At 36.4% G+C, this 23,932-nt stretch overlaps 1 protein-coding gene across 3 annotated transcripts in view; it reads right to left on the bottom strand.

Annotated features, from left to right (window-relative positions):
- The window catches only part of zmat4a (zinc finger, matrin-type 4a), a 94,790-nt gene extending 85,679 nt beyond the window's left edge, over nucleotides 1–9,111 (bottom strand). Inside the window, exon 1 of one of the 3 annotated variants that reach the window (XM_051895120.1) lies at nucleotides 8,907–9,111. In XM_051895120.1, coding sequence (XP_051751080.1) covers nucleotides 8,907–8,993 — 87 coding nt within the window. In that variant the 5' untranslated portion in view covers nucleotides 8,994–9,111. The remainder of the gene's footprint in view (nucleotides 1–8,906) is intronic. The other 2 variants (XM_051895122.1, XM_051895119.1) reach the window with 2 other exon arrangements.
- Between the last annotated feature and the right edge of the window lie 14,821 nt (nucleotides 9,112–23,932).

The raw sequence follows: 23,932 nt of genomic DNA, 5'->3' as shown, positions 1-23,932 counted from the left end.
TTCACAGTAAGATGCAACGAAAGTGCGTCACTCTTTTATTTTCGTTTTCAACTGAATGCATTTCTCCAAGGAAATCATGTGCCTAGAGCACCTACTAGTGGTCATTATATAAAACACAAAGAAAAAACCCTACATGAGAAATTGCTTTATAACTTAACAGCTTTAACTAAAAATATACACAAGCTTAACTAAAAGAAATTATTCTGATAAGAGTGTTTTCCAACAATGATGTAATGAAACTGACAATTTAAGTTTGAAGGGAGTAAAGCCTGTGTTTAGGCTACTAAGGAAATGTAATTTAGCCGAAGAAGAACTTTTATTTTAAATAAATTTTAATTTATAAAGCAACCTACTTTGGTGTGATATGTTACCATATCATCATGCTTAACACTGAGAATTTGAATAATTGTAATGTGATGATTAGGTGCAGATATCTAAATCAGAGAATATCATCAGGTGGTTGGCGGGTGGATGATTTATTTTTAACAGTGGATTCAAGTACAAGTCAATGCACAGACTTTTTTTTCTTTGTTCAGTTTGCACACTGAACATGGGTTGGAGCTCTTTATTTTGAACTCTCAAAGTGCACCAGATTAATGAATTTATCTTTAAAATGTACAAAATTTTCTTCTGGGGGGGCATGCCCCTGGACCCCCCTAGAGAGACCAATGAATTTACCACCTCTGCCTCCTTTTAAGCCAGGAAAAACCCTGTATTTAGAACATTAAATCTCATAACATTATTTAGACAATATTGTAATCGCAGTGTAAATGGTTTTTGATAAATGGTAAGATGGATTTTGTTAATACTGATTTCATATAGTGTAATTAATTTAACGATGATCAACAATATATAATTTTATTTTTTATAAATAATTAAGAGGGGTGCCCTTTTTTTTTTCACTTGAGCACCTACCCCACAAAATGTCTGTGCAAGGCCCTGGGTGGCAAGTTGAGAAACAACTCTCATGGTTCTGTGATTACCTTAATGAAAAAAAAAAAAAACAATTAAATGAACAATGATATAAAGAAGTTATCAAAGATTTTGCTGTAATCATACAATGTGAGTGTAAAAAGCTTTTCATGTCAGTATTAATATGCTAGACTGGATTTTAATGAACTAATGCATGAGGGGTCTCGAGCAGGATGTTGTTTGTTAAATGACTACAGCATCTCCAAAACAGCTGTTTTGCTTGTCAAAACTGACTGTGCAAATTATCGATTGGTTTAACTTTTTAATAATTTAAATGATTCAATAAATATACACAGTTCAAATGTTTGGGGTCTGTAAGATTTTTAAAGAAGTTTCTTATGCTTACCAGGGCTGCAATTATTTGATCAAAAATATTGTAAAACAGTAATATTGTGAAATATTTGTTTTTTTGTTTTTTTTTATCTTTTCAAGAGCAGACAGAAAAATTTTAAGATCACTATAAAGCTGTATTTAAAAGTTAAAGAGTATAAAGTCACTTATCAAAACCATGTTTCATGAAACTAGAACTAGACACTTTGGTGACAAGTTAAGTTCAGAGCATACTTTAAGTAGGTCTATAAGCAGAAAAAGCAAACAAAAGAAGGTTTGTTCCCTTTTCCCTAAACAAAATAACAAATCCCAAGCAGCTCTTACTGCATAAACAGGAGTGACAGAAGAAGATGTCTCAAGAAAATAAGATAAATAATGTAAAAGAGAGAAAAGAGAGCCTTGCAGTGCTCAGTGTCTGCCTGTTCTCATCTGCTAATCTTTCTAATGTTGTGTTGTATTCACACAGTTGTTTAGTCTCCCTGACAGGGCTTTGAAACTACCCTTGGAGTGCTTATGGATAATTCAGAACCTGTGTACAATATGTGCCGAGATAAATAATGAGAGGAAAAATGATGCTGCTTGACTTCTCACCAATTCCAGAAACAGCTTCACATGCCAAATGCTGGGTGGGTCGGGTCCACTCCTGACCTCCAAAGGTTTTCAAAAAAAAGCGACAGAGGAGATTCTTTTACACAGCAGATGTTTCAATGCACAAGAACAAAGTACCTCTCTCTTTGCCAGACTCATTAATTTTGGATGCTTCATGGACATGGGCTGTTATGTGGATATAGTACAAAATGCTTTTTCCACCATCCTAGAGAAGACAGTGGTGTTATATGTCCAGGGGATGTGGAAAACATCTGCTGTCATTTGCAGAGGAGCAAGATGTGATAGAATTTATTGAAGCATGATGAAGGAAAGCGACCTGTTCCTGACAGCAGATAATAAATTTGTCACGGTGGGTGATTATCATGGAGTAAATTAAGATGGCTTTATGTAATAATGTGGCCATGCTACAATAACCCACCATCTAACTAATTAGATGTGGTGTTGGTGAGCTGGACCTGTTTGCAATCAACTAACAATAGAACTGATCACATATCTGACATTTTAAGTGGCATCTAGATTTAGCACAAAACATACCAGTTCACTTGGTATCTTGAGAAATTATCAACTTATTTCCCTCTTCACCTTTGCAAATGTATACCGTTTCAATGTCAGTTCATTTCTCAGAGCAAAAACATTGCTCATTGCTTCTTCCCTGTGGCTAGCTGAAGGTCAAACATCATTATCCTGTTCTATCACTCTAATTGGAAGTCGTGCAACAATCAGATGGGCCTCATGTGAGCAAAAGAAACAAAACCAGAGAGACAGGAGGTGTGTGACCCTCAGGGGGCCCATGGCAATGCTGCAGGGGGTCTGCCAATTATTGTTGGATCTCAATACTTGTCAAATAATTTTTAAAAATTAAAAAAAAAAAAAAAAAAGTAAAAATAAAAATCTGCCAGAATTTGAATATCAGTGCATCCCTACTATACATAGGCAGTGGTTCTCAACCAGGGGGCCTCAAGAAACTTCCAGGAGGGCTGATTTAAATTGACAATGTTGATATATTTGGTCTTGGCGGAATAGATCTGCTACGCTGCTGCTGCTGCTGCTTTTATTTATTGCTGCTGCTGCTGCAGAGCAAGTACGGGACTTGCTACTGCCAATACATACACGACACGCTGCTGTGAGCAGGTAAGACAAGCTGCTGCTGTACAATACAGCGTACATGAATTACCCGTAGCAGATCTATACAGGTGGAGCAGTGGAAGGTGGTGGGTTTCTGAAGCACGCTGCACTGCTAAGCAAATGCTAACTCATGTATTTAAAGATTAAGCACGCAAGCTCATTGGCTACTAATACAGCAGGAACCAATCATCTGTGACCTATAGATAATGATGTGATTATGAGCAGGTTGTTGTTTGTTAAATTATACAGAAACTCTAAAACAGCTGTTTTGCTTGTCAAAACTGACAGATTGTCAATTGGTTGCAGATTGTCTGTTGGTTTTAACCCTTTAATAATTTGAATGATTCAATGAATGAATGATTCAATGACTATAATAACACCGTGATTTTTTTTTTTTTTTTTTTTTTTTTTTTCAGTTTAATCTGTTAAAAATATTTAACTATTGGCTGCGCTACAGATCATGCCATCATTCATTCAAGTGCTATTAAACCATTCAAGCATGATAAGACAGGGAAAAAAAGAACTCCAGGGCTGCTGCACAATTTTAATACCAAATTTAAGTCTTTTAAGACATGAAGAAATGAAAATACCATATACACAAAGAACAAACTTACCCAATCTTAGAATATTGTATTCAGGGCCCCTCAGTATTTTTCAGAGGTGTAAATAATAAAGGTTGTCAAATAATTGCCTAATAAGAACTCTTACTTTTGTGCTGCACAGATAGCTGTCTATCACTGCAATGTCAAAATATTTGACATGACCAATCAAATCAAAGTAGGCGGGCTTTTTGTTCACAGAAGCTGCTGAATGCTGATCAGCGCAACGCTTCAGTAAACGGTCAAAGTGCGAGATAAGACATAAGTAGCTAAACTCAACATTTAATATTTGCCTGCTGTTTTATACTAGAAATGTTAAACGACTGACAGAAATATTTAGGCAGGCAAGCTAATAAACTTAATTTCACAGTTTTTAGTTGAAAATATATATAGGCTATAATTTACGTGATTCATTGTAATTCATAACTGTCAATGTGACGAGACAAGAAACATTAGCGAAGCCATTCATTAGAAAATGTCCTTAGCGTTGAGCCCTGAATCAATATTTTTGTTTTTTAGCTAGTTAACAGTAATACTTGTTAATAATAATGATATGATGACAATTTTCTGTTAGTCAAACAGTAGCCTGGCTACATGTACTGATTTGAAGTGTACTGCAGAAAGACTGGTATCATTATTATAACTTTTTTGTATGGACTTGGTACCAGTTTAAGTGGTTGGCTACTTTTGACTTAGTACATAGTAATATAGCGGTGCCGATTTACACCGATCTCACTGAGGGATAAACCCCCCTAAAAAGGATGAAATCCTAGTACAATCCCTGGTGTGTGTGTGTGTGCGCGTGTATGCAAACGTTTGGGGTTGATAAGATTTTAAAGACCAAGTTTTCAATACTGTTTATATGACTGTGTGGTGTTTTTAATATGCTTTAAGGCAAACCATGTGCAAATCCAACAGACAACACAATTGCGGGTTATTTTCTCCTTAAAACTGCAGTGTACCAAAAAACAGTGTCTCAAAAATGTGGTTTAAAACTGACCCTCTCTCCAACCATCAAATATTTGTAACCAATCCTGTCAATGTGTGGGGCTTTTCATATCATATTTTCTAAAGATACTGATTTTTAGAAAGCAGCTGTGAGATTGTGAATGGGAAATTTTGTTCAAATTTTGAATGGATTATATATAGCCTTGAAAGCGCGCAAAGACAGCTCCCTTTTATAATCATTAAAAAGCTGTCACTCATCTCAGTTCACGATCTCACAAGTTTCGTTGTAATCAATGAATTTGTCAGCACTGCACAGTGATTCTCTTATTTACATTGTGTTTTTAATGAGGATTTGCGAGTGTGCATAACTCAGTACTGAACAAAAACTCCGGCATTTTGACCTGAGAGTGGATTTTGACAAAATTAAAGACCCCTGAATGATCACCAGACATGTCTGTGATTGGCTACATTGCACCCCTGTATAACCAATCCTGCCTGCATAATTCGCTCTTCCTCTTCGCACGTCCTAATTTTGCCGAGTTAGACATGTTCCTGGGTCGAATTTGCATATTCATGGGTTCGCATATACTAAATTAAGCAAGGGTGAAATTAACAATTAAATATGTTTTAAGGGATAAAATTATTGACTGCAGGGGGACTGCATTTATTTGATAAAAAAAAAAAAAAGTAAAACAGTATTGTGAAATATTACAATTTAAATTAGCTTTTCTATTAATATATAATTTTAAAAATGTAATTTATTTCTGTGATGGCAAAGCTGAATTTTTATATTTTATAACCGTGATATATTTTGTTCTGGATACAAAACTAAGAAACGTCTTACAGAGGCATAACAAACACACACAAGCATCCTCAAACTGGACTGAATTTTAAACTATGTGCTTTTGCAATAAAATGTATTATCATACAACAGTGTGAGCTGAATCTTCGTCTAGTTTCTACTACATAATATGGAAACATCATTCCAATGCAGTAATGTAACTGAGGTGGAAGAGCACATAACTCTCTCACACCTGAGCTATGAATAAGCCTATAGCCCTAAGCTAGAGAAAATAACGGTAAAATGTGCCTTTTTGATTCTACACAAATCTTGTTTTGCATTATTTACTTATTCATTGGAAAACAATTCAGAGCATGTACTCCAAGGTTCTCAACCGACAATGCATTTACTGGGTATAAGGACAAAAAACGACCTTGAACACCGCCACTGGTTATGCACTGTGCCATTTAATTTGGAGCTACCTTTTTGCACCTTTAATATCTGCAGGGTGCTTTCAAAGCCAGCTAAGAATATCCACGCTAAACCACATGACAAACATGTCTTAATCACAGTAGGGCTTTTATGTGGAATATGTATTATAAATTAGATTAAATGAGAAGACTAATTTTCTTCATCACACTAGGACCCCACAGACTTGGGTTCAAATAAAGGACACAAATACTCAACCTTCCTCACTCCTTCTAACGTAATAACCCTTACAGCCGATAAACAACTTAAGACAACAAGCAGTATATTTGACAACAACTGAGTTTTTCTTACCATTTTATAAAATAAATGACTAGATAACACCATATTTTCAGTAAATAAGAACTCATCTGGCACTTTAGGAGGTTTTTATCAGCATATGGTGCAATGAGCATAGCTAGTATTGCTGTAAGTCTTGCTGTAAATACTGCTGAGAGTTTAAACCTCAGCTCTGCTACTTAATTCCTGTGAGCAGAAATGGAGATAGATGGAGAAAGATAATATCATATCATATCCCTGAGCTTTGGAAAGGCATTTTCCTCTACATAATCTTCTCCATAAGTGTGGGCTTTGTCCCTCCCAGTGGAAAAACAGTATTGGAGAGGCAATGGGCTGTCACTTCTGGCTCAGAAGTCCTGAGAGGCGAATTATGATGCTCTGGTTATGGAGAGAGTAGATCTTTCTTTTCTTTTCTCTGTTAGAATAAAGCTTTGTTAAAAGTATGACTCAAAGAGTTCAACTGATCTTATTATAAAACATATTTTTATCTTATTATAAAAGATAAGATATACATCATGATCTGAACTCTTTTTTTAATCACAATTATTGCAATTTTATCAGCAAACTCCAAAGTATAAATCAGTCTATTACTGTCGATAGGACAGTCCACAAAAATGAACCTCAACAGAAAATGCATCTGTAGGGTTAGGCAAGCTTTGCACAGGAGTCAGTGATAAAAAAAAGGATCCAACCAGAGGTCATTCTGAGAATAGGTGACTCTACACTAACAGAGCCACCTTGTGGTGCATGGATGAACATTTTCTCTGACAATTTAAACCAACCTCCCACCCAAAGCTGTGCGATTTCATTGCCCCCAATACTGAGAAAATGGCTCAATTTTAAAAACATGGCATGAGACAGGGAAGCACACGTGTGAATGCTGACAAGAAATAATGCTCAAATGAACAATTTGAAGTTGTTCTACCCTTATTGCTGAAAAGCACACTACAGCAGGACGGTTCAGACTATGATGTGTCTATAATGCATGAATGTAATAAAAGTGATGCTGTTATATCTGGTATCCCTCTCTCTTTATACCGTTTTCCACTGGCTAGCTCGGAGGCAAAGAATGTTAATTCATAAACACACCATAATAACAGAAATTAAAGATGAGCCGATTTTCTCTGCACAGGAAAAACAGTGTCAAAAGAACATCAATAATTCACATCTTACTCTCACTCTACTCTCTCCTAACAACTGCTTATTAGCTAAGCTTGTTAGACAGTACAGCAATGAGTAGCTAAAAATTAAAAATAATTTTAGTGTCACATGTATTTTTCATCTATAACCCTAGATGATAACACTAGAATTTAATAGAATTTAGTAGTCCAGTTTAAACTAAAGGAATGAGATCTGGCTCTACAGCAAATATCAACTGAAGTCTTGAGCAAAGTACACATCCAGGGTTAAACAAGAGGGAAGCCACTTATTACGAAAAGTCTGCTTTTGTGTCACGTATTTGCACTCCAAGGAATATGAAAGAGAAAATTTAATGCTATACCATTGTTCCACAAAAAGATGATCTAAGCAGCACCTGGAGGAGAAATTTTAAAGGGACAGATTCATTTTCAAAGGCTATAAATAAAAGAATGAATAGTTAAATACATATAAAATGAAAATGTCTGAATATGCATTATCAGTACAATAACTAGAGAAAATAACTAAAATACAAACATTCTTCAGTTCCTCCAATTCAAGTCACATGTATTTATATAGTGCTTTATAAAATACAGATTATTTCAAAACAGCTTCACAATAAACAGGAAAATAACAGTGTTAATGTTGCAAAAATTTTCAGTGATGATAAAATGCATGCATTGAAACAAATATGATTACTTATGTGGGCATAATGCTTTCATGGAAAAAGAAACTTACAAAGACTGCAAAAATAAAAATAAAAAGTTCATGAAACATTCCACTCCAGTCCTTTTCTCTGTACATTCAGTGTGTACACTGCACACTGCTTAAGCAAGATCATTCAGCCAACAAGGATTATGAAAAACAACTATTCACAACACTTCAAATCTAATTTACTTTGAATAATTGTTGTACTTTGTTTCCTAGTACATAGTAAATCCGTTCATTTTAAATTATAAGTCTAAACCAATTGGTCTCCCAGTTAGCCAGATATAGGACAGGTAATAATCCAAAATTGCCCAGGGCACCACACTAAATCCTGATATATTCAAGGTTTGACGCTACAACAATCAAACAGCCTGTCTCAGTACATTACACAGATCACAACAGGTGAAAACGAAGATCAAAGCGCATTTGACTGAAAACTGACACTGTCCGCATCAACAGGGTTCCCGGGACTGTACAGTTATACATAATTGATCGTTTGCAGTAAATGAAACAGCTGTAAGATTGACGAAACCGAGAGCAATCTGTCAACATTGCCTCGTGCCACCGATATGTGCTTTTTCAAGGGTCATTCTTGCTTCTTGTTGCAACAAAGATCATACGAAAATGATACTGTTAAAATCTCTCAAAATTATGACAGTATGAAGTGTATCTACAGTTCCTGTGTCCCTTATCATGTAAACATCACAGCACGCGGCACATTCATCGAGCTCGCGTTAAAACTGGCGTTTAGCGTTCAAAAGCGTCATGAAATCTGAGAAAGTATAACACTGCCATGCCATTTTAGAGTACGAGATATCTGGTTTGGTAATGTTGCTCATATGTTTGACAAGTATCTCCAATAGTGTCGAGAGAAGGGTTAGTTTAGAGCTGCGCTCATCACCTCGACTTTGACTTCATTTTTTAAAACATACCTGTAACTCCAAGCTATAGTCCTCGCAAAAGTGCGTCGGGTACACGGTCAGATGGTGTTGCAGTTGGAGTGAGAAGGTGTAATCCATTGACTGTGTGATATGGGCGCGTGTGTAGAATAGGGGATGCTCGTGTACAGCTGCCTGCGGTCCTTTAGTTCAATTGCAGAGCGTTCTCCGCCCCACAGTCCTCCATTGGCTGGATTGCTGGAGTAGTTTTTTCTGCAGTAGTGGCTTTACAAGCTGGGATAAATAATAAGACAGTGCACGAATAAGAAAGATCAGAGAAAATATGAATCTGAATTGATGGATTAAGTCAGAATTCAACAAGGCAATATATGTATTTTTACAGTATTTTTAAAGTGATTCCTTATTATTAAGTTATTAAAAACAGACCAATGACGTACCCAAGATGTCTATTTGACCTATCATATGTGATTGATTATCTTTTAAAGGGTTAGTTTACCCAAAAATGAAAATTATGTTATTAATTATTCACCCTCATGTCATTCCACACCCGTAAGACTTTTGTTCATCTTCGGAACACACATGAAGATCTTTTTGATGAAATCTGAGAGCTTGCTGTTCCTCCATAGATAGCCTAGGCACTTCAAAAAGTTTATAAAGAGATCGTAAAACTAATCCATATGAACTGAGTGGTTTAGTGCAAATTTTCTGAAGAGACTCGACCGCTTTATATGATGAACATATTTAATTTAGGCTTTTATTCACATATAAGTACCTATTATACTTTTAGAGTGGAAAAACAGCCCAATGGCATCCCCAAAAAGAGAATGCGACAGTCACAGAGCTTGTAGTAAAATGAGAATCAACGATGGTGTAGCTTTTCGGAGATGGTGAGAACTGAGGGATTTGAAATGTTGTAAAGACGATGCGGAGATGGCGTTTTTATTACTCAAAAGGTGAGTAGAGTATTTTATTGAAAAGACAAATAGCCGTATGTTGCTTAAGTTAATTGTAAAGCATTATCTATTGTGAAGGGTCGTTTCATTATGGGTTGTTGTAGCGCTGTGCTGGAATTTCGAAGACCGTGTCTACCATGTCCAAAAGTTACATTGTGGTCCTTGAAATAGTTTTGCGTGTTCTGTCACATTTTATGTTTAGTTAAAGGTGCAGTAAGCGATTTCTAAAATCATTGATGAACACTTGTTGATATTTGAAATCAATCCAAACAAACATACACCTCCCTTCATTACTCCACCCCCAAAATGCACAAACACGCAATGCAAGAGTGGATGTCTCTTTATTATAGCAGAAGCTAAGCAAAATGAAGAGAAGCAAAATAAAGCTTTGCGAAAAATAAAGTGAAGATGACAAATGAATGACAAGGAAGAACAAAAAATGAACATACAGTACACAAGAGTATATAAAAGCAAAAGTTTGTTGTTAGTCACCAGCAGCACACAAGCTCCAGACAAACAATGACACTCAAAACCAACATTATTCATGTATGGAGCAGAAACAACGCAACCTTGGCGTCCGTTTTCACCACTTGGGTCTCCCCAGTGCTGGAAAGCTTTTCTAATATTAACGCGGGTCCTAAAGCACTTGCTTGATCATAATTCTTCTTTTCCCAGTGGAATTCCACTGACCTTTTCTCTTTTGTAATGTCTCAGCCATCTCTCTTTCAACAGTCTTTCTTCAAATCTCCCTCATGCTCACTCCCTCTCCTCCCCCATCATGAGTGGACACGCCCCCTACTGCTGATTGGCCACAAGTGTGTTGTGACGCTCGGTCCCATCCACTTTCAACAGCGTTTTTCAGATGTCGCTTACTGCACCTTTCATGGTTAAAGTCACCTTGAAATCAAAATCGATGATTCTTATTTTTATAGAATATTTCAGTAGGCCTATTTATTAAAAAATACCCTCATAATCATTAATCAATGTAACTTCCCTTCCCTCTTGATGACGTGTTTACTGGAGCAAGGGGGGGACACATTACATCTTTATGGGCCTTTCCCAATACCCATCATGGCGGTCTTGGCCACTTGACACATGTAAATAAGTGCGCAAGACTGTCCCAGGTCTGAAAAATGCCAAGCTCAGTGGCCTTAAAGGGTTAGTTCAAAATTAAAAAAATTGAAATGAAAATTCTGTCATTAATTACTCACCCTCATGTCATTCCACACCTGTAAGACCTTTGTTCATCTTCGGAACACACATTAAGATATTTCTGAAGCATGCTTCATGTGGTTATTTTTGAGAACCACAGCTGCAAGGTTTTTAGATTGTTGTTTGCTTTTTTAATTTAACATGATTTTTTACAGTGCAGGTCTATGGCAGGTCTATAAATAAAGTCCTTTTCATATTTGACAGCAGGCTAAAATAAAAATGCATTTCCTCTTAGGGCTTCCAAAGATTACTGCACTTTCATGTGCTAGTGTTTACCTTGAAAAAGTCATAAAGAAAATATATCACACGTTTTTACTCTGAAAAATCCATTGACCTTAGAGTGAATTTTGATTATGATTTGAAGTGATGCCAGGCTGTGTGGGGAGCAGTTCATCAGGGTGACACTAAAGAGAATGTGGCCTTAGGCTAAACTCGACTTTGAGATCTGTGGCAAAACAGCAAATATTCCCTTTTGTTACTGAGCGCTACAGAACCATTCATCAGATAGATGGCCACACATCTGTACACGTCTAATTAAAATTCTTTTTAAATAAAGGACAAAGATTCATATTGTGACATTAGACCCCTCCATATTTATAACATGCCCAATTGATTTTGTTAATTCTGTTTAGCTTTGCTTATGTTATGACATCTGCTCGTTATTGACATAATTATCTCAATGAACGGTATTCTGTAATTAGTGCTTCTTGTCTTCATTGCTTATTATAGCATAAATGCCTAAATATCTGTGTTTATCCTTGGGTTTAAATAAGTTCCACTCACTTCCTGTAACTGTTGAGTCACTCAGCATCAAATCTCATTTTCAGGTAACCGTGTCTGGTAACAAGCCATTTCAGACTTAAGCACTGGGTATACTTAATTTTTTTTACACGTAGTGTACACGCACAGTCGAATGCACAAGTATACTTCATTTGACTCGTATGCATATGCAGACGTTCAACGCATACGCAGTTTTGAGCAATATCTCGCCACGAGTTACAACCCATGTAAACATCTTTGTATTTTTTCATGCTAAAGTTGTACAAATGAGGTTACTTTCTAACCTCTTTGCACAATCTCTCATCTATGTAGGCCTCCATTGTCGCTGTAGCTTGCATTCGTTCCGGTCTGTTCTGTTTATGCAGTTTTTCTTTGACTACCTTGTGAATCGATGGCCCCAGAGCATGGTTGCCACCTTGTGGATAAACTGATTACTATGGTTACAAAAATCTGGCTATGTGCGTATAGTATGTGCGTACTCTTCTGATGATGAAATTTGCGTCACGCGCACTGTATGCTGACCCTTGCGTACGCGTAAAAAGTGAACTATACTTTGGGCTTTAGGCTAGTTTTACATGAGCTGTCATGCTCTGAAAATGTGTGAGCATTCACTCAAGCTTCACAGCCCCACTTGAGAGGCCATCCTCCAAATTTGTGAGGTGTATAATGTAGGCAGAAATATGACAGAATAAATGATGTGAGGCCTCTAAATAAAAAGTATAGAATTTTTTCCTCCCCATAGTGTGCCAGTTCTTTCTCTGCTGTTGTTGTTTTTTAATTTATTCACCTGATATATTTGGACTTGGAGTTCATGATTGGCATTTTGGCACTGATGCTTCTGTTTGAATAAATAATGTGACCATTGAAAAAGAAAAGATTTGAATGGGAATGAGACAAATGTCTTGAGGATTCATTTGTGGACAGATTAAGAGCACAAAGCTGTTTGCAACTGAACTGACCAGCTGTTGTTGCTGTAGTCTCAGACAGACTGATCAAGAGCTGCCTGACATGCATAGTACTCGAATGTATTGTAAATTATTCGTATTTGAATTTATTAAATTTTATTCTATTGATTAATGTCTTTTATTAATTTATCCTTTTTATGAATTTTATTAATCTTTTCTTTATGAATTCTAGTCATTATTTATTCATTTAATCGTCATTGTTATATTATTTTGCATGATTATTCTTTTACATGTTATTGAATTCTTTAATCATTTACATATATTTTACCATATACTCTGATATGTTTGATTATTCTCTAAGGTAAGATTTTGTGTGTCTCTTCTATGCTGTAAGATTGAGGGGTTCATCCTGTTGACTGGGTGTGTTTTATGAAATTGATTATGTGATGTACCTTGGTTTCAAAATATGCCTGTTTCCATCTCTGCAGACATGAGATAATGCAAAATCTGCATTATTCTCTTAAAGGTGTTAAAACCACAATTGCTTAAGTTATGTGTGCCTTGCAAGGGCCATGGTGACCAAATAATACCTGCTAGGGTACATTTTGTCTTAAGTGCATCATTAAACGGTTGCAAGAGAAGTACAAAGAACTTCAATAAGTACTTTTCCCTTCCCTTATATAGGCATAACATTTAAAATGTTTAGTTTCAGAAGACTCAGGGCTTCTTCTTCTGCTGCTTCTCCACTTTTTGTATTCTGCAAATATCTTACTTCTTTTAGGCATGTCTTTATACTCTGATCTTCACATCCTTCATATAAGATACAATACAATACAATACGTTAGATATTATACTTAGATTTATTTTCTTTATCTTATCTTGAAACTTATTTGCTATTACAATTTTAATATTTACTTGATTCATTTGTTTGTCTCTATAATTTTACATTCTAATAAAATTTGTTATTTCTTATTCAAATTTGATCTCTGACATAATCATTGCTCGTCTACCTGGATCTCACTGCATCAGTACTCAAGCTCAAATATTACATTTACATTTATGTGCTAGCAGATGCTTTATAGATGTACTGATGCTTTTATTTAAATATTATCATCTGGTTTATTCACTAGTTGGTATGCACAAGTTTGTCATTTGTCTCAGCTTGCAATTTTCAAGGCATTGAGTCTATGGAATATATTTCAGATGTCTTGTAGAGTTTAATTTGAGGCACAGTACATGGGATATCCCGGAGCTTAATTGTATATTCAGAAAGTCATGCACATTTTTGTGAGTAGATGATGGCAGAATTTTCTTTTTTTGTGTGTGAATAATCCCTTTAACTTATGATTTATCAGAAAAACTGAAATGATCCTACTAAAAAGAATTTGAGCTGCATATCTTAAAACATCATAAAATAAGAGCTTTCTAAAAAAATAAAAAGGGTTATGCATTGATTTTAAAAGATGATATTTTGGTTTGTTAATTTTCAATGTACACCAGAATACTTTGCGATACAAATCCATTATATTAAGTATAATAATAAAAAGTTCTTATTATATCAACCCAATCATATAATAGACTCCTTTATTACAGTTAAAAAAAAAAAAAAAAAAAAAGCCTGCTTATTATTCTCACAGCAAACTATTCTGAGATTCTGGAGAATGCCTGGGAAAATCTCCTGTGGATTATGCTTTTCTTCCCTTTTCATTCAATTCTTAGTCTTGTAGCTGGCTGCATTCAAATTCCCAACAGCTCATTTACATTCTCTTCAGGAATTCTGGGTAAATAGGCATCTAGAATTCAAAAGTAGAAGCTGCTGGTTACTGCGTGACTTTCTCTGTTCAATGGCCATCTCATACCAGCATAATAAATCACAAAGGCAATCAAAGGAGTCATGGCAGATTGAAACAGAGGTGCGGTGTGAGGAGGCCTAAATGGTTAAAACAATTAAAAACTATCTTAAAATGTAGAGGCAGTGCCCTCTGAAAATAGAGAATGTGATATAATGTGGCTTGGGCTAAAATACATTTTAATTAAATGTACCACTGAAGCAGATAACATACACTTTTGCTTACTTAGCTAGTCATGTTCATCCCGTACCTGTACCATTTTCTGGGGCTGTAGTGTACACAGTTAGATACAGTCTCTGTGTGCCAAAATTAGTTTGCCCAGGACCTTCCAGATCCAAATGTGACATGTCAGGACATAGGCTTTAGCCCCAGCCTGGGGTCCTTCACATATGACACCCATGACCTTGTCTCTTGTACTTTACATTTTGTCATCTGGGGGGTCACTGAAAAGCCATGCATATTAAATGTATTATATTTATTTGTTGATTAAGGGACAAATATATATATATATATATATATATATATATATATATATATATACACACTATATTGCCAAAAGTTTTGGGACACCTGCCTTTATGTGCACATGAACTTTAATGACATCCCATCCTTAATCTGTAGGGTTTAATATGGAGTTGGCCCACCCTTTGCAGCTATAACAGCTTCAACTTTTCTGGGAAGGCTTTCCACAAGGTTTAGGAGTGTGTTTTGTGGGAATTTTTGACCATTCTTCTAGAAGCGCATTTGTGAGGTCAGGCAGTGATGTTGGCGAGAAGGCCTGGTTTGCAGTCTCCGCTCTAATTCATCCCAAAGGTGTTCTATTGGGTTGAGGTCAGGACTCTGTGCAGGCCAGTCAAGTTCCTCCACACCAAACTCCTTCATCCATGTCTTTATGGACCTTGCTTTGTGCACTGGTGCGCAGTCATGTTGGAACAGGAAGGGGCCATCCCCAAACTGTTCCCACAAAGTTGGGAGCATGAAATTGTCCAAAATGTCTTGGTATGCTGAAGCATTAAGTGTTCCTTTCACTGGAACTAAGGGGACAAGCTCAACCCTGAAAAACAACCTCACACCATAATCCCCCCTTCACCAAACTTTACACTTGGCACAATGCAGTCAGGCAAGTACCGTTCTCCTGGCAACCGCCAAACCCAGACTCGTCCATCGGATTGCCAGACAGAGAAGCGTGATTCGTCACTCCAGAGAACACGTCTCCACTGCTCTAGAGTCCAGTGACGGCGTGCTTTACACCACTGCATCCGACGCTTTGCATTGCACTTGGTGAGTAAGGCTTGGATACAGCTGCTCGGCCATGGAAACCCATTCCATGAAGCTCTCTACGCACTGTTCTTGAGCTAATCTGAAGGCCACACAAACTTTGGAGGTCTGTAGCTATAGACTCTGCAGAAAGTTGGCAACTTCTGCGCACTGTGTATATATATATATATATATATATATATATATATATATATATATATATAAATATATACACAGATATATATATACACAGATATATATATATATATATATACATATATATATATATATATATATTGGAGATGCACCAATGTATCAGCTAACAATAAAAGCTATTATTATCACCATCGCCATTGGCCGATTGTTAAAAAACTGCCGATGGTCAGGGCCAGTTATATCCTGTCAATCAAAAGGGTGCAAGAAAGACGTGTTCAGACTGCAACTCATATACTGTGTGTAAAGAAAATCACTCTTGTGTTGAATTTTAACACATTAACAGTTTAAAAATAGTGACGTTAAAGCAGGCTCTTTTTGACCCTATGAATCACCCGTAGTTCAAGCCAGGGTTGCCAGGTCTGCGTATTTTTTCCTACATCAAATATTATTTGTAGCGCCTCCCATCCAATAATCGCAAAAAGATTTGTGCTTTATTACTTCTGATAAGAATTAAAGTTTCAGTTTTCGAATTCTGTCCATTTTATCATGAAATTCAAACAATAAATGGTGTTTTGACGCTCTTAAATGTGTCGTGTCAGATCGCTGTAATGCCTCAGTTCAGGCGGCAGCTCGGAGCGCGAGTCTTTTCTTCCTTCCTCTTCAATAGTTACATCTCGAAAAACATGAATGAACATCAAAGGTATGTTGAAATATATTGTACAACTTACCAGAATGTCTCATGTAATCACTTTATTTGTGTTTCAACCGCGGAAAGACGTCAATAAAACAACTTGTGAACAATATGTCACATCATGTCACTTTTACCTCAGGAATGTTTTCCAATGTTCACAGTTCCTTAGCTACATTAAAAAAAAAAAAAAAAAAAAAAAAACACTAGAGAGGAGCTTATTTACTGTTAATTGTTAATATGTTTGTGCAAATTTGCCATGAAGACAAGTGCTTATGAAAACTACCTTATGTGATACTAAGTTTTATACATTTAAGTTTTTATTTGAGTGTAATTATTATATCTGAAAATAAACAGCAGCTGAATATAGTACCTCTGCTGTTAATTGTAACCTCTAATATTGTAGTGTACCAAATGAGAGGGTTCCCTGTATAATTTGCAACATTATTTGGGAGAGATTTTTTTTTTTCCTTAAGAAAAACCAAACTATCGGTATCGGTATCTGCTGATATCATTCTGAATAATCGGATATCGGTATCCGCAGAAAAATTTAGTATCGGTGCATCTCTAATATATATATGTATGTGTATATATATATATATATATATATATATATATATATATATATACATATATTAAAAGTCGCCAGTATTTGATATATTGTGGCATTATTGACTAGTATGAGTTTCAGATCATGTTTTATATACTAAAAATATAGAGGTTTTGCTTACTGAAAATGTGGTTGCTAAGCTCTGTACACAGGCATTTATATCAATTTAAAAAGTATTTATGTTATGACACAAGTTGCAGTTTTCTCCAGAAGACAAAGAAAAATGAAGGAAACAGGTTTACACCTTCATTCTGGCTTTAGGCAAATGCACCTCAAAAGTTAAGCTAATGTTCTGCTTCACAGCCACTGCACAGCTCTATGCCTGAGCACACACACACACACGTTTTCACACATGCACGCACACACTCATACCAGTTTCCATACGGCTGTGGCTGACGGGGAACCAAGGTCACCTACAGTAATGTCACAGCTTCTTCCTTAGGCAACTCCAATCTCCCAACACAAACTGAGAGAAAAGAAAAAGAGGAGAGATAGGGGAACTAATGGGCTATCAGACCACTAGAAATTTTATATATTTAAAAATGGACATTCAGCAATTGTAACAGCAATGCATTTGATTTCATTTGTATCCTTAATGCTTTGTAATGTTTCTAGACGTGCAACAGACCTCTGCTAGAACATATGGGATCTGCTTTCCACTGAATGGACCAATCCCAATATAATTGACTAATATGTTTTCCCCCACACCCTTTCAGATGCCTCATGTGAGTACACCTGTGGAAATGTCAAGAACCATTATAAAAAGCACTTCATTTATACAAAGCATAAAAACTGGTGAATGCTATAACCTCATGCTAAAACATTCATAGTGATGTCATATTCAATGTACCCACAGGTGTCAAGACCTCATTCTTGGTGATGCTTGAAATGGTTTCAGGTACTTCAAGACCAATTTTGCCGTTTCCTTTCGAATGCCCAATGCCTGGATAGGGGAAGCTATAGTTTTAAGATAAGCGCATGAAGGTAGCCTCAACCTGGAGCCTGAAGTGAAATAAATTCTGTTTTCAATTTAAAGGTAAGATGTCTTATCAATGCATGGTTGATTCTGCTGGGCTGTCAGTCACTTATGCATAGGCATTTTTTAAAGTTTGATAAGTGGTAAGGGTGAATGAATACACCCAAGAAAATGATGTGAGGAGATGTGATTTTTCTTCCTCTGACACCATTTCAAGTGTGCACCAGTAGTGTAGCAAAATCAGGCCCTTGTGAAATTGAGGTCACTCACGCAGCTGCAAGCTCTTGTGTTCCACCACTGGTGATGCTGAGGGTTGTAAAGGGCAAGGACAGCTTGTAGGCTCTGTGCCAGTGTTCAAGGCTAATTTAATAAACATATTCCTGTGTGCTTACTGTTAAAAAGAGAATTCATTTTTTCCTTTGTATTTTTGCTGACTTTAAGAGTAAACATATCTAGACATTTTATTGCATTCTTCTGGTTAAGCACTTGTTTAGAGGAATTTAGAGGAGTTCAATGTTGACTTAGAGAAGCATAATTTTGGTTACCACAAAAAATCATTTCCACTGAAAATTATAATGAGCACAGGGTTAAGCTGTGCTGTTGTTGACTGCCACAACAACAGGAATAAACTGAAGAAATTCCTGGAAAGTATGTGTTTTCACAGAAATTCGGCCAGACAGCAGAAACGTGGATATGCAGTTACCATTTTATGTTCAGATATGTGGAATTTTGGGATACAATCATACCCTATGTTATATATTGTATTGACATCTCATTCATTAAATATTTACTATTTTATATCCTGCATAACTGTAAAGTTTTTGAAAGTGAAAAGTGACGAGACGTGTGGCCAAGTATTGTGTCTTCCCCATTTGTGCTCTGCATTTCACCCATCCAAGTGCACACACACAGCAATGAGTACTGAACACACACAGAGCAGTGGGCAGCCGTTTTTGCGCCCAGGGAGAGATTGGGGGTTAGGTGCCTTGCTCAGGGGCACCTCAGTTAGTGGGTAATTAGAGTTGAAGAGAGCCCTGTTCATTCACTCCCCCACCTACAGTTTATGCCGGTACTGAGACTCAAACCTGCAATCTTCAGGATACAAGTCCTACTTTCTAACCATTAGGCCACAACTGCCCACTTTCTTTTTGTCAGCATTTATTAAAAAACATCCATTATGATGAGCCATAGATAGATAGAGCATTCACAGGATTTGCTTTATGTATTTCCCTGGCGTCAAAATCAGGTACATATAAATGTCAGGAAACCCGATTCCTGGCCACATGTTAATGTCCATGGACCACTGGTTCTTTGGTAAGTTGTAAGGATCACTGTCGAGTCCAACTGCCTTTAAATTAAGCAGATATTTGTTTGATGTTTTGTTACTCAGTCCAGCTGAGGGGGCATGTCCCGATGAGAAGGTGACGTCAATGCATATACCCTAGTTTGCGTAGCCAGACCTTCAGACTGATGGCAGAAGGTCTGGACTCTATCGCAGCTTTCATTGGCCAAGGACCGCCTAAACGGACGTTTGACTGAGATGAACGCAACCAATCACAATTCGTTTTGTTCCACATCATGTTTAGGGGTGTGACAATGTAAAGTCGATGTCCCTGCAATAACAGACCAGCGTGCATCTAATAAATTATTAATTCAAGAACGTTGTGCAAGTTTACTGCAACAGTGGAGCCACAAACTTCACATACTTTTGAAAATCCAGCGTTTAGTTGATCCTGGTTAGCGCTTGTAAACATGAATGTGTTCTTCTTCCACGAGGTTTAGTGTCACAGCATTTGTTTCCAGGCGGACCGTTAAAGAACGCAACATGCGCGTCTTCCGGACATCCTGTAGAATTCAACCAACCAGATGACGACTTTGAAACTCCTGAAGTGTTTCCAATTAAGTGTGCCACATTAGATGTTCAGCCAACGGTCCATGGACGTGAAGTCTGAGGCTGAGACTAAATATACCCTAAAGCCAGCATGAAATGAAATTTCACCTTATCTTAAAAACATTTTGTATAAATCTTAATGAAACAAGGGAATGCACAATTTAGTTTGTGATTTGTATTCGTAAATTAAACAAAAAAGAAAAGAAAATATATGTAAATGTAAGTTTTAAATTTGAAGGGGTCATATCATGAAAATCTGACTTTTCCCATGTTTAAGTGCTATAATCGGGTCTCTGGTGCATCTACCAGCACAGAAAATGTGAAAAAGGACAACCCAGTAACTTTGTTTTGGTAAGCCTTTTTTTACAAGCATGTGAAAAATCAAGCCGTTCTGATTTCGCTCCCCTTGTGATGTAGAAAGGGGATCTTATTATAATATTACCGCCCCCTGAATCTGTATGTTTCCACCCACGGCGCCGCCATTGTTTTCACAAGCGACGAATAACACTGGTCCTGGAGAGCAGCAGAAGCTGTCCCGCAGTTTAGCTACAACCCTGATCAAACACACTTGAATGTCTTCAGGATTACTAAAGCTCCATGAAGGAAGGTGAGTTATGTCAGAGCAAAATTCTGCAGGACAGCAGCACTCAAGAACGACCGTCCCTGAGCTTGTGATATGTCTCAGCTATGTAAACATTATCATTGATCTGTTAACGGCTATAATAGCAAACATATGAGCAACTAAGGACGCAGTGGTGTAATTTTATTTATGAAGGGAATGTGTCCAGATAAATTCATATAGCAGTATGTTTAAGTCATTATCACTAGAATGCTTCACACGATTGTCAGTAAAACACAGGATTTGCACAGAAATTGATTTGCAAAGATGGATCGATACCAACTGATCTAATTTCATATATTTATTTCGTGATGTTTGCAAATTGTCTTCCTGGATGTGTTTAGTTAGCACGTTGCTAATGTACTGTTAAATGTGGCTAAAGTTACCATTGTTTCATACTGTATTCACGGAGACCAGAGCCATTTCGTTATTTTAATTTTTAACCCAAAAACGCATGTAGTCTGTATAATTCATAAACGCATCTTCATTCTTACCGAGTCTCTCCAACAGTGTGTAGCTTTAGCCACGTTAGCCGTGCATCACGTTATCAAACTCATTCAGAATCGAATTTTAGCAAACATCCACAAAATACATGCCATACCTGTTATATGCTGCATCAAGAACAGTTTAATGATCCATTTTGCAAGCTATATTTGCTGTGTTAGCTTCAGTATTATGTATGCGAGCGAGCTTGGGGGCAGGGAGCACAAGCTCATTTGCATTTAAAGCAATTCACCCACAAAAACGGCTTGATTTTGCTCATACCCAAATCAGGGCAAATTTGACAAGCTATAATAAATGATCTTCACAGACACATTCTGGGGATACCAGAGAATTATATTACATCTTGTCAAAAGGGGCATAATAGGTCACCTTTAAGATTAATACAAAATGTTTTATTAAGCTCTATTTTTTTACTCATTTAAAATTCTTAATTCATAATTTGAATAATATGTAAGGATTATTCAATTCAATTTGATGGAATTTTACTATTAATTGAAATGCGTAAATCTTGAAAAAAGGCTTAAAATTTGTTTGAGTGTATTTACTAAATGCATGTTATTGACCTATTATGAATGATCATTCATGCATAAGAATTTTTTTATTGACCTTGCTATTTTTAATCAAAATGTCACTTGACATTCTGGTAAAATGACAGACTTATCTCTGGTGATGTATGCCAGGCTTCTCTAATCATTTAGTCCACTTAAACCCCACTCATTTCTTACAATCGCCCACAAGCTTGAATTCCAATCTGCCTTTATCTAATCAACAGCCTAAAATGGCCATTCAATTGACAAGAACAGCTTTAGCTCAAATAATACTAGCTGTAATGGAAGATTTAATGCAAGTGCTCGCATAAGGTTCACATTTATGCGTTTAAGTCCTCCAAAAAATTAGCCCTATTGCAAGAACCTAACTGTAACCTTGATTTTTTTTTTATTTTTTTTTTCTGTATTCTAATCAAGTGTTGTCAGTTGAACTTGTATTGAACTTGGAATATTCCCTTAAGATTTATTGAGGGGGATTCTATGCTGCATTTTTAAAACAACAAAATCGAGGCATTTCCTCACATGCTCTGCTTTTATTATTGTTATGCAACAAGGAGATTGGTGACCTATTTGTTTTAAATAGTAAAAATTCTTGTAGAGCCAGCAAATAAGGCACAAATCCTCCCCCTTATTAATAGCCTGTTTCTTATGATGTATTTGCAACAATACTGTGTATCAGTGCACAGAAAAATTATACATCTTTTCTTATAGGAGTAGCCTATATCATTGTCTCTATCAACTTAAAAAGAACACATGAGATTTGAGAATACTGTGGGCAGAGAGGGCTAGGGATATTCATACAACCTGCCCACAAACACCCACAGATCAATGTGCAGGAGAGCAAATACAGCATCCATCAAACTACACGCGTGAGTGTGTGCTGATGATGGCGAAAGAATATGCATAAAGAAAGTACTGTTTACAAATTATAATTTGAATGCCTCTATTAAAAAATATCCCTTGGAAACTGTCAGTTTACATCAGTATGTTCTCATCTTGATTAATGTTTCAAAAATTCTCTAACGCCACAGTAGGCTGTTTCAAATGATTTTGTCTCCCTCTTGTGGTTTGGAAAATATTGATTAACTACAGAAAGTTATAAAAAATAATAATAATAATAATAATAATAATAATAAAACTGGAAGGAAGGGAGTAGTTATTGTGGATTATGACAGCAGAGTATATAGGGCTTCCCTCTTCACACTTCATTTCATTCCAAACCAAAGCTCTCACTTCCCCTAAACCACATTTCTAGTCTGACTCCAGACTAGGCATTCTGGGAATGTGTGGTGCTTGCAATTAGAGAAGGCGGTCAGAGCCAATGAGGTGCTGGCAGAGAAGTGCATGATGGGAGCCAGCCTTGCCCAGAGGAATGGAGAAGAGCCAGTGACTGTGCTGTTAGTCTTGGAATCCCTCTTCATCACGTACGAGAAGTCCCCATCTTCCTCCCAGATGGAGTATCAGGTTGGGGTGTAAATGTCCAACAACGTCTCACCTCTTTGCACATTGGAGATCACAGTATGAATCATAGTGAAGAATGACTTCCTTGCCTGCCGTGCCAGAGAAGACAATTTTCTTTTCCCAAGCAAAAATGAATGAAAAAGTTTAGGTTTCAGGTTTGTTTCTGGCCCTGCTGACTGTTGTATATACAGTTTACAACAGTATATGCTGTAAAACAGTAAACACATGATGATATGTAATCTGCAATTAACATCACGGGGGTGTAGAAAAGTGTTTTTGATGCATCACTACTTTAAATAGATTTTTCTGAATAGACTATACACAGTAGTTTCAGTAAACTGTGTTTTAGAAAATATGAATGTTGTCATAAGGCAATGCATATTTCAATTCATCATACAGAATTCATATTTTCTAAAACAGAATTTATTTGTGAAATTTTCATGTATGGATATAACAAAACATGAATTTAATAGGAGAAATTGATATATAAATATATTAATATATATAAATATATAAATAAAAGATTTATATTATTATTATTATTATTATTTTTAAATTGTATCTATTAATATGAAATACATGAGCATGTCACTATGCTGGTGTCTTTTAATGAAGTTCAGGGGGAGCTTGGGATCTAAAAGCAAGTTCT

This window comes from Ctenopharyngodon idella, chromosome 5, assembly GCF_019924925.1.
Source record: "Ctenopharyngodon idella isolate HZGC_01 chromosome 5, HZGC01, whole genome shotgun sequence".
Classification (NCBI taxonomy): Eukaryota; Metazoa; Chordata; class Actinopteri; order Cypriniformes; family Xenocyprididae; genus Ctenopharyngodon; species Ctenopharyngodon idella.
The sequence above is the reverse complement of the archived record's forward strand: the minus strand, read 5'-3'. Positions and strand labels throughout refer to the sequence as shown.